Genomic DNA, 15691 nt, shown 5'->3' on the forward strand with positions numbered 1-15691 from the left:
TGCACACTTAATTTTTGGTTTTTTCCTGTAATAATCTAGCTTTTGTCTTGTATCTGGAATCACAGAGACAATTTTCTGATTCTTTTTATCTCATGTGTGTCTAATCCTTTTCCCTAAGTACTTCAAATTTCTGGGGACAGCTCAGGTGAGAAATCTTTTGTCCCCATCCCAGTGACAAACATACTGTAAATGTGTGTGTGGGGGGGGTGTATGTAAAACTTTTACACACAGAGATTTAATGTGTTAGAGGAGCTACATTATAGTCAGGGTGAGTTTCTGTCTCTGCATCACTTAAATACTTAACTCTTGTGCAGCCTTGTAATTGCTGATAGTGCAAAAACTGGGGGTTTTTTGCCTCTTTAACTCTTTTCATATCATTTAATGAAGGAACAATTCTGTAGTTCAGATACTCAAAGCAATTAAATAATGACCATGTTCTCATCTTTGATTTTTATTTCTTTGGTTTTTTTTAATAGGCAAAGCTACATCATCTTCCAATCCTGGTAGCCCAGCTCCAGACTGGTACAAAGATTTTGTCACTGATGCAGATGCTGAGGTGTTGGAACATTCTGGGAAAATGGTGCTTCTCTTTGAAATTCTTCGAATGGCAGAGGAGCTGGGAGACAAAGTGTAAGTCAGTTCTGGACCCGTTATTGAAGACTTTATGAATATATTAGTCCGACAGTGTTCCCCATCCACTCCTCATTCTGCTGTGGCTGTTTTCTGAAGCAGACAAGCATGTTACACTCACTTTTGTCAGGGAGTCTTCCCACACCTGCCTGTGCTCCGCTGAATCTTGCTGTTTGGCTCAAAGGTCGTATCAGAGGGAGGAGGGAACAAAAAGGAAGCAGTACAAGGATGAAAATAACTCCAGAGATGAATTCTGCGTTTCCGTTTCTTTTTTCAGCCTAGTGTTCAGCCAGTCCCTAATATCTCTGGATTTGATAGAAGATTTCCTGGAGCTGGCTAACAGGGAGAAGTCTGACAGAGATAAGCCTCCTATCTATAAAGGTGAGTGTCTCCTTCAACAACTGCAGTGCTCATAACTATCACAAGTCTTTATTCAGTCTGCAGGGAATGGGTTTGAAATCAGTGTTTTCATTGGAATATTGCATGCTCTGGACATTTCCTGAAGCTGGCAGGGTTATTGGGCTCCCCTGCAGGTGGTCTCTGCTGCCCCGGTATGGGCTCTTGATTCTGATTTCATTCTGTATCATCCATGCTTGTTGTAGCCTAAGCAGATTAAATGGTCGTATCTGAGAAGAAGGCATTTTGTTAAACTCGGCACAAAAATGATGTTAAATTCTGGTGCATGGCAAATCCTGATCCTTCCTCCTGGGAGAGAGAGAGTGAAAGAAAATGAGGCTGCTTTAAACCACCGTGCAAAACATGGAAAATATGAATTCAGGCTTTATATGTACAGCAGCAGGTTGGCTTATGGATTTCATTAGGGAGCAAATATTGAATTAATTATTATTCCAGTGATGCTCAGATGGCATGGAATTTCTCACTAAGATGTTCCCAGAGCTCCTGAGGATGCTGTTCATCCTTGCACGGAGTTTCATTCCCAGTAAATGTGGACTGAAGAATTCCTTCAAGTCTGCCTTTCCTTTCCAGTCTCTCATGCAGCTCTTCCACGTGTTTGCACTTAGGGATAACAGAAAAGTGATGGTGACTGGAGCTCTCCAGTATCCGTCTCTCACAGATTTATTGTTCCTGGATGTTGCTTCCTATTCTGAATTTTGTCATCTTCACACATTACAAGGTGTCTTTTTGAGGAATTCGTGCTTTTATTCTGAGATAATGTTTTAAAGAGCTTGGGGTTTTTCATGTGTGGTAGTTCTGGCTGGCAGTTCAATGATGTATCATGGCAAGATTCACCTTTCCTGACAGAACTCACCAATCTGTCTCTCACAATGGATTGAATTGAGCAGTGCTGGCTCCCAGAAATGCTGTTTTCTTTAGGATTGATGGCTCAGGGGTGTTAGTTTTGTGTACATAAAGCTTGATGGCCAGAGAAAAGGGAAGGTTACTGTGAACTGGGGAGAGAAGAGCTTCCATCAGCTGAAGTTATTTTTTCCCCCTAATCTGACAAAAGTTGCTGTAACTCACAGGGTAATTAAACCCAAAGATTTTGCTGGATTTCAGTTCCAAAATGATTAGAGTTTGACCTTTGAAATCTCCTTTGGAGCATTGACTTACCAGTGCTGGTGGTGTGGGAGGCTGACTGACACTGATGCTGTAATGTGAACCTACCTGGATCAATTGGAAAAGTGCAATTAGTGCTACAGTACCTAAAGATTGAATGTAACAACATCTTTGGGGCTTTGAAAATTAACTTTGGCTCCAAGTTAAGGCATATCTCTGCAAATTTATAAATAGATAAATTGTATATAAAACAGATAGAAATTGTGAAAAATAAGAGGACTTCCCCTCAAAAAAAGCTCATATATTTTCAAATCATTAAATTTAACCTTAAAACACTTACTTGATTATAAATTTTCATCTTTAAATTCCAAGTGGTATAAAACTGCTTTGAGGAGTTGGTCCTTTTGCAAAAAAAAAATAAAATTTTCAGAAGGAATGGGTAGGGAGAAGTACTGGGTACATTTTGGAAGGTAAAATTATATTGACAGCGTTTATTCTGACTTCGAATAATTCTAGACAGAATTGGCTCAGGGATTGTATAAGCCACTGCAGGCTTGTGGATGATCATTGTCATCACAAATCAATTGCTGTTATTTTCTGTTATTATGCATACTTTCTATATTGTTAGTTAGGCTCTGCTACATAATTTTCAAGGCATGTCTGTGGCACAGACCTGTATCCTCCAAAAACATGTGGTCGTCTCCCATTGTCACATCAGTGTGTTTTGTGTTCCATATTTGTTCTTCACTATTCAGAGAGTTGTGTGTGTCCAGAGTTACCAGTCTGGTTATTTACACCATCAGCATTTTCATAACTTGGCTGTTGCATTTACAGGTGAAGGAAAATGGTTCAGAAATATTGATTATTATCGCTTGGATGGCTCAACCACAGCTCAGTCCAGAAAGAAATGGGCTGAAGAGTTCAATGATGAAACTAATGTGAGGTGAGGTCTCTTCTGAGATACATATATGTTTCATTTCCCCCCTTTCCTTTCTTTTTTCCCTATTTTTATTACTTTGATGAGCTTAGTGACCTTAAGACCAGGCAGAGAATGATCTTTTGTCAGAACTCACACAGAAAACGTGCAGCAACGTGTTACTGACTTCAGATGAATTCCATTGTATTCAGCAGTGTTTCCTTGCTGTTTTCATTGTCCTTTAGATTGTAACCAATTTAAATCAGAGACAATGTTTTTATTGCAATTACTTCAAGGATATAAGGACCTGGGAAGGGTGTGGACAAGAGGCTGCAGTCCCTGTGCCACTCAGGGGCAAATTAACTCTCTTAGCTGCCTCCAGAACTGGCTGCCAGCCCTCCACTGCTCATCCAAAATGGGACTTTATAGAGAGGTACAAACTTGTATTTGAATGAAGTTAAGGAACTTCACCTTCCTAGATTTATTTAAAAACTAAAGTATGTAATCATGTTGCAGTCATTTATAATGTGCAGGGGAAAAGAAGTTAAATTGAGAAGTGAACTAATCCAGTGTTAATACTTTTAAATAGTTTATTCTGTCCAGTGTCTGTCAAGAACTGGTTCCAAGGTGAACCTGAGTGAGATTTTTTGAATCTCAAATAAAGCAGATATATCAAAGAGACAGGGTCATTGGAGAGTTACCCTGAAAGTTTGCAGGCCAGGAAAGAGTTTCAATGGCATGGAATCTGTCTGTTTAAAATTATGGTTTAATTTGATATAACTAATTTCATTAGAGCTTGAAAATGCAAACCTCAAAGTTTTTTCTTCCCTGCCAGTTTTTGTTAACAGCTGGTTTGCAAAATGCCTTGATGTGTATTTTGGGGAGTATATGTTTTGCTGGAAGTGTTGTTCTTGTAAAATCTGCATCTGTTTTATGCTTAATACATTATTTTAATGAAGTTTTAGAGTTATTTCAGTGTATGAACAACTCCATAGTAACCCAGCAACACAGGAACAACAGTTGTTTTCCAAAATACTCAATTTTTGCAACTCTTCTCTGTTCCAGAGGCCGCTTGTTTATCATATCCACTAAAGCAGGTTCCCTGGGAATAAACCTGGTGGCTGCTAACAGAGTCATCATCTTTGATGCCTCTTGGAACCCCTCCTATGATATCCAGAGCATCTTCAGGGTTTATCGCTTTGGGCAGAACAAGCCTGTGTTTGTCTACAGGTTTTTGGCTCAGGTACATTTCTGGCTGCTATTTCTGTGCTGTTTCATCCTGCAGTCAAATTTGGGAGCTGGGATTGTTGGGACTGTACCTGTTTGGGCTGGTGTTGGGGTCTGTAGTGATCCACACTGATCCAGTCGTGATCTGTAGCAGCATTTGGCCACTGAAGCAGCTCTTGAAGGAAAGAAAGGTAAAATAAATGACAACAGAAATTATTTCCTGTTAAGTCCCCCTTGTCTGACACTTTGTGTAGCACAAATTCTGGAATTCCAGCAGATTCACATGTCCAGACTCTGAACAGGGGGTCTCAGCTCCTTTAATTTGCACACCACAAAAAATTCTGAATGGAGCAGAGCCTGCAGAGGATGATATTGTTGTTGTTAGGGAATAGCCCTGCCCTGGGGCAGTTCCTTCTGCACACCCTGCTGGTCCAGCTGGGATGAAACCACAGGGACATAATGAGATTTTTATAAAAAGGCATCCTGTCCTGACTTGAAAACTTGTATCACACCCTGCAGATGTTAAAGATGGGTAATAACTCTGGTGGACACTGCTCTGTGCTTTATGTAAGGCTGTTATTTCTGTTAGGAAGTGCCTTGCTTCAGCATCTGATTCCTCAGGTGTGACAGAGCAGCCTGGAGACCTTTCCTCAGTAGCACTTAACCCTTGATCCAGTCACCATTTCCATCCCAGCTGAAGCAGATCCTTGTCTGGGACACGCTGCTGTCAGAAATGGGGTTTTTCTTCAGGCTTCAGTTTATTTTTGTAGTTTTCTCTGTGCACTTTTGAACTGTTGATATCCTTTTTAAATTATGCTGTTCAGAACAGGCTGTGCTGTTCTCGTCCTTTTCAGTCATCTTTTTCTTTTTTTTTTCCAAAAAATAAGTAATTTTCCTTTTTTTTCATCAAAGATCTAATTTTTTTGTACACAGCTGTGGTGAATTAGACTTGACTGCCTTCCTTCCCCTCTGCCCTCCACCACAGTGATATGGTATCTGTTTTCCTTTTTACAGGCTGCTCAAAGCAGCAAAATAAGGTACATGCTGTGAAAATTGCCATTTTTTGGTCATAATCCTACTTTGGGGAATTGAAGCAAAACTGGATCTCTTAAAAACACCACTAAAAGAACAATTTTCTTCCTCTAGCAAACAGCTAGATGACATCTGCCCCCTGCACAATGCCTGCTGTGCCGCTTCCAGCAGGTTTTTCCTTTTATTGCTCAGCAAACAAAGGGCTTGAAAGGGGTAGAAACTTGGTCATGGAAACAAGGCAAACAGAACAGCTGGGTTGTTGTTTTGGCTCTTTTATACCTGTAAGTATTTTCTGTGGGTGAGCAGTGGCTGTGTCTGTGTTTAGGGAACCATGGAGGACAAGATCTACGACCGGCAGGTGACGAAGCAGTCGCTGTCCTTCAGGGTGGTGGACCAGCAGCAGGTGGAGCGTCACTTCACCATGAACGAGCTCACCGAGCTCTACACCTTCGAGCCAGACCTGCTGGATGACCCCAACTCGGAGAAGAAGAAGAAGAGGGACACCCCCATGTTGCCAAAAGTGAGTGGTGCCCATCACCAGGAATTCTGTGCTGTAAAAACAACCTTTGTCTGATCAAAGATGTTGCAGGTTTTTAGTGCAGAGCAGTGCTGGCCACTTGGAATGGAGGTGAATAGCAGGAAACACAACAAAATCCATAGTTAATATAACAGATCCTATAATGAGCTGGGTGAGGAGTTTCCCCTCAGTGTAACTGACACTATTAAGAGAAACTCACTAAAACCCGAACTTTTAAGTCAGAACAGTCACTTTTTCATGCATTTTGAATGAAGAGAAGTTTTACTGCATGAAACCGTGGAAAATTGAAATTAGCATCTGAGTGGGTGCTGGTGATACTTCAGTTTGTGGTAACACATCTGTGAGCTGGCACTGTAGGTGAGAGTCAACTTAATCCATGTCTTCCTTTGCCAAGACTTTTTGGGGTTTAGTTCCCTGTTTAACTTCCTGTGGGGACCAATAGTAGAGATATGGTAAAGATAAGGGAACACTTAAAATACTCCTTTTCAACTTCTTGGATGTAAGAGAAAACAAATATTTAATTATTTTGCTTTTAATGGGATAGGAGAATTCATTCTGTATTGTTTTAAAAGTCATCAGTGAGTGAAGAAACAAATCCTGCTTGATTTTAAATTACATCCTTGAGAATTCTGGCTTTACAACAATCCAGCTTCAAGTCCCAGACCAGTTTTCTTTGAAAGTGCTGTTAAGCGGGGAGGAGATGTTGAATGCTTTTATTTTCTATAAGGAAAGACAGCGCAGATGTGCAATCTGTCGTTTTCCTGGAAGTTTATCCAAGTGTCATGTCCAGTTATAACTGGAGCAGCAGTTTTCTGCCCTGTGTGGTCTAACAAGACCTCGAGGTGTGGAGGTTCTCAGGGCAAAAGTGCCCCAACTCGGGTTCCTGTGTTCTGCCCTCACCCCTCAGAAACAGCCTCTGGTCACAGCTCTGCAGAGACTTGGGGTTAACAGAATATTTGTGATACGAATGTGGTTCACATGAATTATTTAGTCTTAACTTCCACTGTTTGATTTCATTCATCCCCTGTCCCTGCACAGCTGGAAAGGGCTGCTTTGGAATTTCAGTCCAAAAAAGGTGTCTTAAGGCTGAGTGATCTCTTGGTCACTTTTGCTGTATTTAAGTATAGAAATAATGACATTATAATTTACAAAGTAGTGAAGTACAGACCATGAACTGGACAAAGGCAATACTGGGGCACTGGGTGTCCCTCAGAGCTGGCACTGTTGTTGCCCTGAGCTCATTCCCCATTCCTCATTCAGGGAATTAGACTTGAAGTTACTTTTTTATTTATGTGGAATGAAAACTTGGTGAAAACAGCTTGGAGAAGCAGATTAAAATCATAGTTCAGATTCAGTTGGCTATAGTATATCAGCATTTTATACCACCTCAGGACAGAGACCTGTTTTACTGTGCTCCCACACTCACAACTTTGTGAGTTTTGATCTCAGGATTAGAAGAATTTGCTTCTTATTTAATATTTTTATTTTTAACTTTAGTATTAAATGTTCAGCTGGTTGAGGAAAAACCTGTGAATTACAACATAACTTGCATTCCTTCGTGGAGGATTTCCTTTCTAATACACTGATCTCTCCATAGCATTTAATTCCATCAGGTTCTTAAAAAGACAAATGTCTTTTTAAAAATTCAAACCCCTTTTTCAGTCTCTCTTTGTATTTTCATTCATCACCAGGATTTCATCCTAAAGCTTACAAACCAACTGATAATCATTATTCTATCAACAAGCTAAACAAATATAAAGAAATAATTATCCTGATGATTTTTTTATGTGTAAGGTGGATTTATTATTTTTTTTGTAAGATTGAACTAAATGTGAGTTTATTCCCCATCCCCATTTTTGAGCTTCCATCATTAAAGTCAACACAAAATAAAGTTCAGACAAAGCAAAGCAAACACACAGTTGGATGTAATGTAAAGCACATTTGAGGGCTGTGCTGCCTGAGGGAGGAACTCCCAGGGCAGTTCCTGCACGTCCAGGAGCCCCCACACCCTGTGCCATGTCCTGGGTTCCTCAGCCACCTCCTCTGGGCTTTGTGTCACCCCCATCCCTGGGGTCTCTCTGCTTCCCTGCCAGCACCCCAAACCCACCATCCTCTGTTCCCTGTGCCCATCAGTGGTGCCGACCCCACCCAGGATATTCTGGGAGGAGCTGGTGATGACAACAATGATTCAGAGCAGATAGGAGAAGGGTGGGACAAAGAGGGGACAGTTCATTGAGAATTGGTTAACCTAATTAACTTTTCAAACACACAGAAACAAACAGCTTTCTGTAGCTGCTGTGACAGAACCCCTGGTCAGCACTTCCACACGCAGCTCCCAGAGTGGCTGCAAAAGCTCTTGTTTGTTTGTGGGCACTTCTTTCCAGTCATTGTTTGGCTGAGATTATAAAATGCCAGGGTGGGACAGGCTGGATTCCTGCTTGTGCAAAGCCTGGCAGAATGAGGGCAGGATGTGGAGGGGGCTGGAGGTACTCAGATAACTCCAGGACTGTAATTACTTTCAGGATTGGTTCCATGATGTTTTCATATTAGGAATTTTAGCCTGAATTCTGAGGTGTATTGGAGCTTCCTTAATTCATGAAGCTCATCAGCCACACAAGTCATGTAAAAACCCTGTTCAATAATGACCTTGGAAAAAGAGCTCCTGAGGTGCAGCAGGAGCAGTTTTTCATACTTCTGTAGGGGTGTTTTTCTTCATCCTGTGCAGCATCACCTTGACTTTCAGACAAAAAGGTTTGACTTAAAAAAAATTTGAGATGTTGGACCCAAAGGGCTGCTCAGTGTTTGGAAGCTGTAGAGATGCTGTTTGTATAAAATAAATGTAGATAGGTCCTGTCTGTTGTCCAGCCTAAGCAAAGGAAAAGTCACTGAGCACATTCCATTCTTCTTAGGTTCTGAAAGTGCATTTATTGTTGTGGAATCTGAGTGCATTCCTGTGGTTTATTAAGGACTGGACTGTCATCTCTGCAACAGATTGTTAATCCATTGCCCTCCCTCTGAGGAAAATTGTACTTTTAAATGATTTTCAAGTTTTATTGTGCTGTGGAGTGCTCAGAGCTGCTGCACATAGAGGAAGGGAGCAAGAGGGGAAACACGGGGAGCGAATAGAGCAGAGCTGCCAAGTGACTCCTCCTTTATCTCCTCCTTTGAACAGGACACGATCCTGGCAGAGCTGCTCCAGATCAACAAGGAGTACATAGTTGGGTATCATGAACATGATTCACTCCTGGACCATAAGGAGGAAGAGGAACTCACTGAAGAAGAAAGGAAGGCAGCCTGGGCAGAATATGAAGCAGAAAAGAAGGTAAAGCTGTTTAATCTGGTTTATGCGTATGACAATAACTTTCTCGGGTTTAGAGTCCCAATTACCTTTTCAATTTGTCTTGGGGCAATTAAATTTTTTTTATACACCAAGAAATGAATATATAAAGCAAATTGTCAGGTACCCTCAAAAGCCTTCCACTAAAAGTACAAATAGTGGGTGTATAAATTGCCCCTGACCACCTTGAGTGAGCTGATGAAAAGGTTTGGGGAGGGAGAAGAAACAGGGAGATAAATGGAGTAAAATCTGAAGCTGCCCTATGAGAAATCCATATGGGCAATGAGCTTTACAAAATAATAAATTAGGCATTTCACTTCTTCAGAATTTCATTACAGGCTGGTCAAACTCAACATTAAGTAGTGGATTTCCAATATAAAAAAATCATCTTAACCAATTTAAGCTGTACTAATAAGACTTGGTCACTTATATATCAAATAATGACAATTAAGCTAAACTCAGAGATTATTCAAGACTGGAACTTGGGTTCCTCTGTGACTGAAATGTGGTTCTAAGTTGAGATTTGGAAACCTCCATGATCAATGTTCAGTGCCTGTGACCCTCTCTGAGGGCTGCTTTGGCTGTGTGTGGTTATTAGAGAATTATCAGAGTTAGTGGCAAGTGCTCTTTCTGTTTTTCAGGGCATGACCATGCGTTTCAACATGCCAACAGGGACCAACATGATTCCCACAAATTTCAACTCTCAGACATATATTCCTTACAACTTGGGTGCTCTGTCAGCAATGAGTAACCAACAGCTGGAGGTAAAGAGCACAACTTGTCTGTGTTGCTGTAGGGGTTTTCTGTCACAAATTGTGGATAATGTCAGTCTTAAATATCTTTATGTAATTATATCCTGTTTTTAATAGTTTGGAGGTTTGGGAGGGGGGCTTGCATGTAGCTTTATTGAAGTTTAATTTGCATGTATATAAACCTATACCTGGACAGATTGTCAGGCTTCTGGAACATCACCTGCATTCTTTGAAGACTTTTAATTACCACATTTGAAACTGTAACATTATCAAGTCTGTATGGTAGAAAATTTACCTGGGTTGCAGCATTCTCATGCTGGTCTGAAAACCTGTGGGTACAAAAATAGGTTTTTACAAATGCTGTCTACAAATTGCCAGGTTTATACATGTTGTTCAACTTCTCTGTGCTGAAATTCAGATGGGTGGCAGCTTAGACTCATTGACTTGTGCAAATTGAAAGCAAAAAGGTAATTGAAGTCTAGGTATGTACAAGAGAAAGATTAAGAAAGTTGGGGAAGAAATGTGTTTGTTGCTTCTGTGCTTTATAACTGATTTTCTGGTGTTTTCTCAGGACCTCATTAATCAAGGAAGAGAGAAGGTAGTGGAAGCAACCAACAGTGTGGCTGCAGCGAGAATCCAGCCCCTTGAAGACATCATTTCATCCATAGTGAGTGGCAAATGGATAACCCTGGCTTTGGATTGGGAGTGGAAAATGTTAAACATTATCACACAAAGATATTGCTACTGTAAATGGTCATTCAGCTAATGAATTGCATTATTAATGAGTGTAATTTCCAGCTGGTAGTGACCTGTATCCCTGCAGTAACCCTCAGTGGTATTTAGCTGGCATAGAGCCTTACAGGAGTGGCAGTTTAGATCCCCTAAGTATTTGCCATGCTCTGAAAATGCTGGTTTTTCTATAAATCAGAATAGCAATTATAGGCAGGTAGTTACTGTATTTTGTGGACTGCTAATTGCCAGTTAGAAGAACTAATAACTCATAGTTCTGGTTCTGGTGAAGCACAGTTTTGCATTGAACAGAAGCTGGGCTGCTTTAACTCTTGGTGCAACTGTGAACATGACTCAGGGCCTCAGTTACCATCAGGCTTTTGTCCAAATGACCAGTGCCAAGAAGGTTTTGGGTTTTTTTGCTTTTCAGTGGAAAGAAAACTTAACCCTGACAGAGAGCCAGGTGCAGGCCCTGGCCCTGAACAGACAGGCAAGCCAGGAGCTGGATGTGAAGCGCCGAGAAGCCATTTACAACGACGTCCTCGGCAAACAGCAGATGGTAAAATACCTTACATTTATTTATCTACTGTCAGTGTTTGAATGAGGATCTTGTGTGTGTTCATTCCTAAACTACAAGTGCATGTTTAGACACGTAAATATCCCTCACTGAATGGTCAGCAGTGTGCTGGAGTTCACTGGTCAGCCTCAGCGAGGGGAGACGCAGGAGAAGTTCATAAAAAAAGCCACTCGCCAGGTTTTTGAGCTGAAGTGCTTTGCTGCAAGGTCATGAGGCGTAAAGAGAAATCTGATTCCCAAAGCTCAGCCAGCCACTTAGGAAACACATCTTAGAAAGTGTTGGTAATGTTTTAGCTTCAAATTACTTGGCAGAATCTGAAAGTTGCCCAGATGACGTCAGAGGGAAGAGTTTTCTCTCAGGCAAACAAACACTGACAGTCCACAGGCGGGACTTTCAAAGGGAAGATGAATGGTACCTGACAAATGATGATGTAACTTATACCTGGGAATAATTTCACAGTAGAGTACATGTTGCCATGGCAACTCACCTAAATGCTGCCTGCAACACAATAGCCAAGTCTTCGGGAGAACTGAGCCCTAAATGCTGTTCCTGAATGGTTTCTCCAGTAATGGGCTGCTGAATGCCATCACATTAGGGATGGTGATAACAATGGGGCTTTTTCCCCCAGCCATGCTGTCCCTAACAAATTGATTTCAGCTCTGAACCTGATCCTCGGAGCAGGGAGACGGGTCGTGCACTCAGCCAGCTCTGCTTTCCCTTCACAGTTAATCGGTTGTGTCCAGAGGATCCTGATGAACAGGCGGCTCCAGCACCAGGAAAACCAGCAGCAGCAGCAGCAGATGTCCTACCAGCAAGCAGCCATGGGCCACCTCATGATGCCAAAGCCACCAAATTTAATCATGAATCCTTCCAGCTACCCAACCATAGATGTGAGAGGAATGTATCAGTCAGTGTCTGGTGGGATGCAGCCACCACCCCTACAACGAGCACCACCCCCAATGAGAGGCAAAAATCCAGGGCCTTCCCAAGGGAAATCAATGTGATTTTGCACTAAAAGCCTAAAGGATTGTTAAAATCAGAGAAAGAACTTTTATTTTTTTAGGAATCAATGGCCTAACAGAACTCAACTGTAAAAAAAAAAAATTAAAAAGAATAGTTTGGTTGCTCCCCTTAAATACCATGTTCCATATTAGTGTTCCAGCTTTGTTTAAATAGGACACGATGTTTTCCCTGTTGTCAGTGATGTTGCCTAGAATCTTCTTACATATGTTGAGTACAGGAGATAACAAGTTGTTTTCAGTGAAAACAAGTTCTCCCGTTACAGTAGCATCTCCACAGGTTTCCTGTCTAAACTCCTACGCTTGCTTTTCGTGGCTGCGAAGCTTTGGGAAGCTTAGGAAGGACTGCAGGTCTGTATGTTCAGTCTGACATATGTGAATTGTAAACAGCTGAGTTCTTGATTAGAGTTGATTCCTCAAATTATGGAATACTTTTCTGCTTACCCATTTCTTTCTATTAGTGGGAACGTTCTAAGAGAAATAGTCTAGTTTCCTTCATGGATCATCTGTGCTGAATGGAACAGGAGCTGAAAATACTCTCTGAAACAGAATTGAGTGCAATAGTCGTAAATACTACTGCTCTGAACCTTCTGAGGCACAGGGAAACTGTGCATCCAGCCTTAAACACGACTGGGCCTTCCCCAGTCTGCTGCCATTTCTTATTTTCAGTTCCATGTGATGGAATAACAGCTGATGATCTGGGGGTGGGAGATGTTTTTCCTTCAGGCGTTAATTCCCTCGCTGTGGAGTCCAGCGCAAAGCACATTTCTGGTAACTCCTTCATGCTGGTGCTACTGTCTCCTCCCATTGCCGGCAGTGGGGGATGGGCCAACACAATTCAGTTCCTGGTGTTTTGGGGGTAAAATAGTGATGGTGGCCAGGGTCAAACCCTGTTAGAGAGCGCCCTTTAACGTGGCAGAACCATTGCCGATTGGACATGGATACAGAGAAAGTGCTGTAGCAACTTCCAGAGGTGCCAGAAGCGTGAAATGACTTTCTTGATAGAGATGTGGTTGTGCACTCCTCCCCGTCCCTTCAGTTGTGTGAAAACATGAGTTAGGACACAAAGAGCTTGATCTGTTTTGGTTTTGGTTTTGTTCTCTTTTGGATTTTTTTTAATGTAGGCCAGAGATAAATTTCTGGTTTATTCTGTATCATTATCATGTTCTTTGCCCACACTTGTTGTGCTTGTGAAGATCTAATTAAGTACAAATAGGGCTTTTCTTTGCATAGATTTTGGTTGATTCTTACCCCCCCCAAAAACCCCCGTTGATAATCTGGGGGCACAAGTAAGTAGCAGGAACGTGGAGGCAGTGGTGTGTGCACAACAGGGGGCTCTGGAGATGGATGGAGGCTGTGGCTCCAGATTGTGCTGGACTCTTCTGACGCAGGCATGAACTAAAATCATTTTGGTTTCTGGAAAGTTTCTTGCAGGAGTTTTGAGTTCTTGCCCTGAATGGACAAGTTTTGCATCTAAACATGCAGATGTCACACGATGTTTTGCTGTGTGACTGACACTTGGTTTGTGACGTGGACAGAGCTTGGTTGGGCTGCTGCACACCCAGCTGACAAGTTGCTGTCTTGGACTCTGATTACAAGATACCACAAAAGACCCTCAGTGTGTTCTAGTGCTCTGCCAGCTCTACAGTTAACTCTGATCTGGGGGAGGGAGCAAGACAGACGTGTTGGCACTAGAAGAGACAAAGCGTGAGACGTTGAGACAGACATTTGAAGGCAAATGTACTCTGGGCAACTCTCACCGATATTCCTACATGTTGTGAATAAGAGAAATACTTTCTACCAAACCTGGGAATGTTAAATGGAGTTTTACAGTAACTCAAAGACTTAAATGTGGAAGTTTTAGGCAACATTGAAAGGCACATTTTATTTCATCCTGGACAAACCTATGGATAACAGAAGACTAATGCACAAGAAGGAATCCGAGATAAGCATTGAAGTAAAACCTGGACCACTTTGCATATGTTTCTCACTCGACATTTTAGCTGCATAACAATGTGCTTTGAATATAACATCAGGCTTTAACCAGTACTTAAAGACAGAACATACATCAGTAAGATAATAAAAGGCTCATTTTTATATTTGTTCTAGATGTTTTAACTAGATAAAAATGGCTTAAGATGACAAATAAAAACGTTGCTTGTAATACAGTTTTGCCTGCTAAATTATCCACATTTTGTAACCTGTTTATTCCTTTGGATGTAAAGCGTTTTTGCTTAGTATCGTGATATTGTATATGTTTTGTCCCAGTTGTATAGTAATGTTTCAGTCCATCAACCAGCTTTGGCTGCTGAAATCATACAGCTGTGAAGACTTGCCTTTGTTTCTATTAGATGGCTTTTCAGTTCTGTATTAAATATCTTAAGTACTATAGAAAAGGTGTCTCCTCTTCCTATAAGGCTGTTTTGTAATATATATAAGGACTGGAAATGTGTTTTTAAAGAGAAGAAGCATTCAAGTATGACGATATACTATCTGTGTTTTCACCATTCAAAGTGCTGTTTTAGTAGTTGAAACTTTAAACTATTTAATATCTCATTTAATAAAGTGACCAAAATACATCAACGTGCCTTGTGCTACATTCACAGTCCAGCGTTAACTCCACAGGGATTCAGCCTGGGAACGTGGCTTTGAAGAACTGTGCTGTGAGTTGAAGCTTTTACTGTTTTCTACAAAGACTTCAGTGGATGTAACCATTGATTTCATTTAGGGAAAATAGTTGTGGTCCAGATTTTCAAATTACATTAATTAATAGCAGCTTCTGCCGGTCTGTCTGTTAAAATGAAGTGAGTTATCCAGCAATGAGATGGTTAAAAGTGAGGTGAAGTTCTGCTTAGTCAAATCAGAATAACATGCTGCCATATTTTAACCTCCTAATTGTACTTCTCCCTTCCTTAGTTACAAAATCCCCACCTGTTGGGCAAAACACCCCCTTTCCTAGGCAAAGAAAAGTGTAATAATTGTGTTTAAATGTGCCCTCTGCTTGTTCCCTGGCAGTGCTGGGGCTGCTCAGGGGCACAGCTGGTCTTGGTGAAGCTGAGGGAGGTGGAAATGGTGTCTGGGGGTGAAGATACTGGAGTTGTGCTCCAAGGGGCCCTGTGGGCAGCATGTTTTTAAATATCCCTGCGACTTTTAACTTGGCTGAGCACTGATGGAGGGCAGTGGGCAGCTCAGGCTGGATGTGGCTGGCTGTGTTGGGCTGGGAAGTGTCCTGGAACAAGTCCTGTGTCCAGAATGTTGTGCTGAGGTGCCCCAGCACTGACCAGCACTGTTGCTGTGTCAGCTGTGCCCACCCTGAGCAGCTTTTGCCTTTATCTTAAAAGCAGAACCAAAAAACCGCTCTGTGCACAGTAAATTAAACTAAATTCATCAGTTCAAGCAAAAAATAGTTTTGAAGT

General features: G+C 41.5%; 1 protein-coding gene across 2 annotated transcripts in view; it reads left to right on the forward strand.

Moving 5' to 3' along the window:
* The window catches only part of ATRX (ATRX, chromatin remodeler), a 55526-nt gene extending 40672 nt beyond the window's left edge, over positions 1–14854 (forward strand). For both annotated transcript variants that reach the window (XM_017737551.1, XM_017737550.1), the window contains 10 exons: positions 477–630; positions 908–1011; positions 2983–3091; positions 4130–4307; positions 5649–5843; positions 9034–9183; positions 9840–9962; positions 10522–10617; positions 11110–11238; positions 11982–14854. In XM_017737551.1, the coding sequence (XP_017593040.1) occupies positions 477–630; positions 908–1011; positions 2983–3091; positions 4130–4307; positions 5649–5843; positions 9034–9183; positions 9840–9962; positions 10522–10617; positions 11110–11238; positions 11982–12260 (1517 nt within the window). In that variant the 3' untranslated portion in view covers positions 12261–14854. The remainder of the gene's footprint in view (positions 1–476; positions 631–907; positions 1012–2982; positions 3092–4129; positions 4308–5648; positions 5844–9033; positions 9184–9839; positions 9963–10521; positions 10618–11109; positions 11239–11981) is intronic.
* Positions 14855–15691: the final 837 nt, after the last annotated feature.

This window comes from Corvus brachyrhynchos, unplaced genomic scaffold (assembly GCF_000691975.1).
Source record: "Corvus brachyrhynchos isolate BGI_N302 unplaced genomic scaffold, ASM69197v1 scaffold346, whole genome shotgun sequence".
Classification (NCBI taxonomy): domain Eukaryota; kingdom Metazoa; phylum Chordata; class Aves; order Passeriformes; family Corvidae; genus Corvus; species Corvus brachyrhynchos.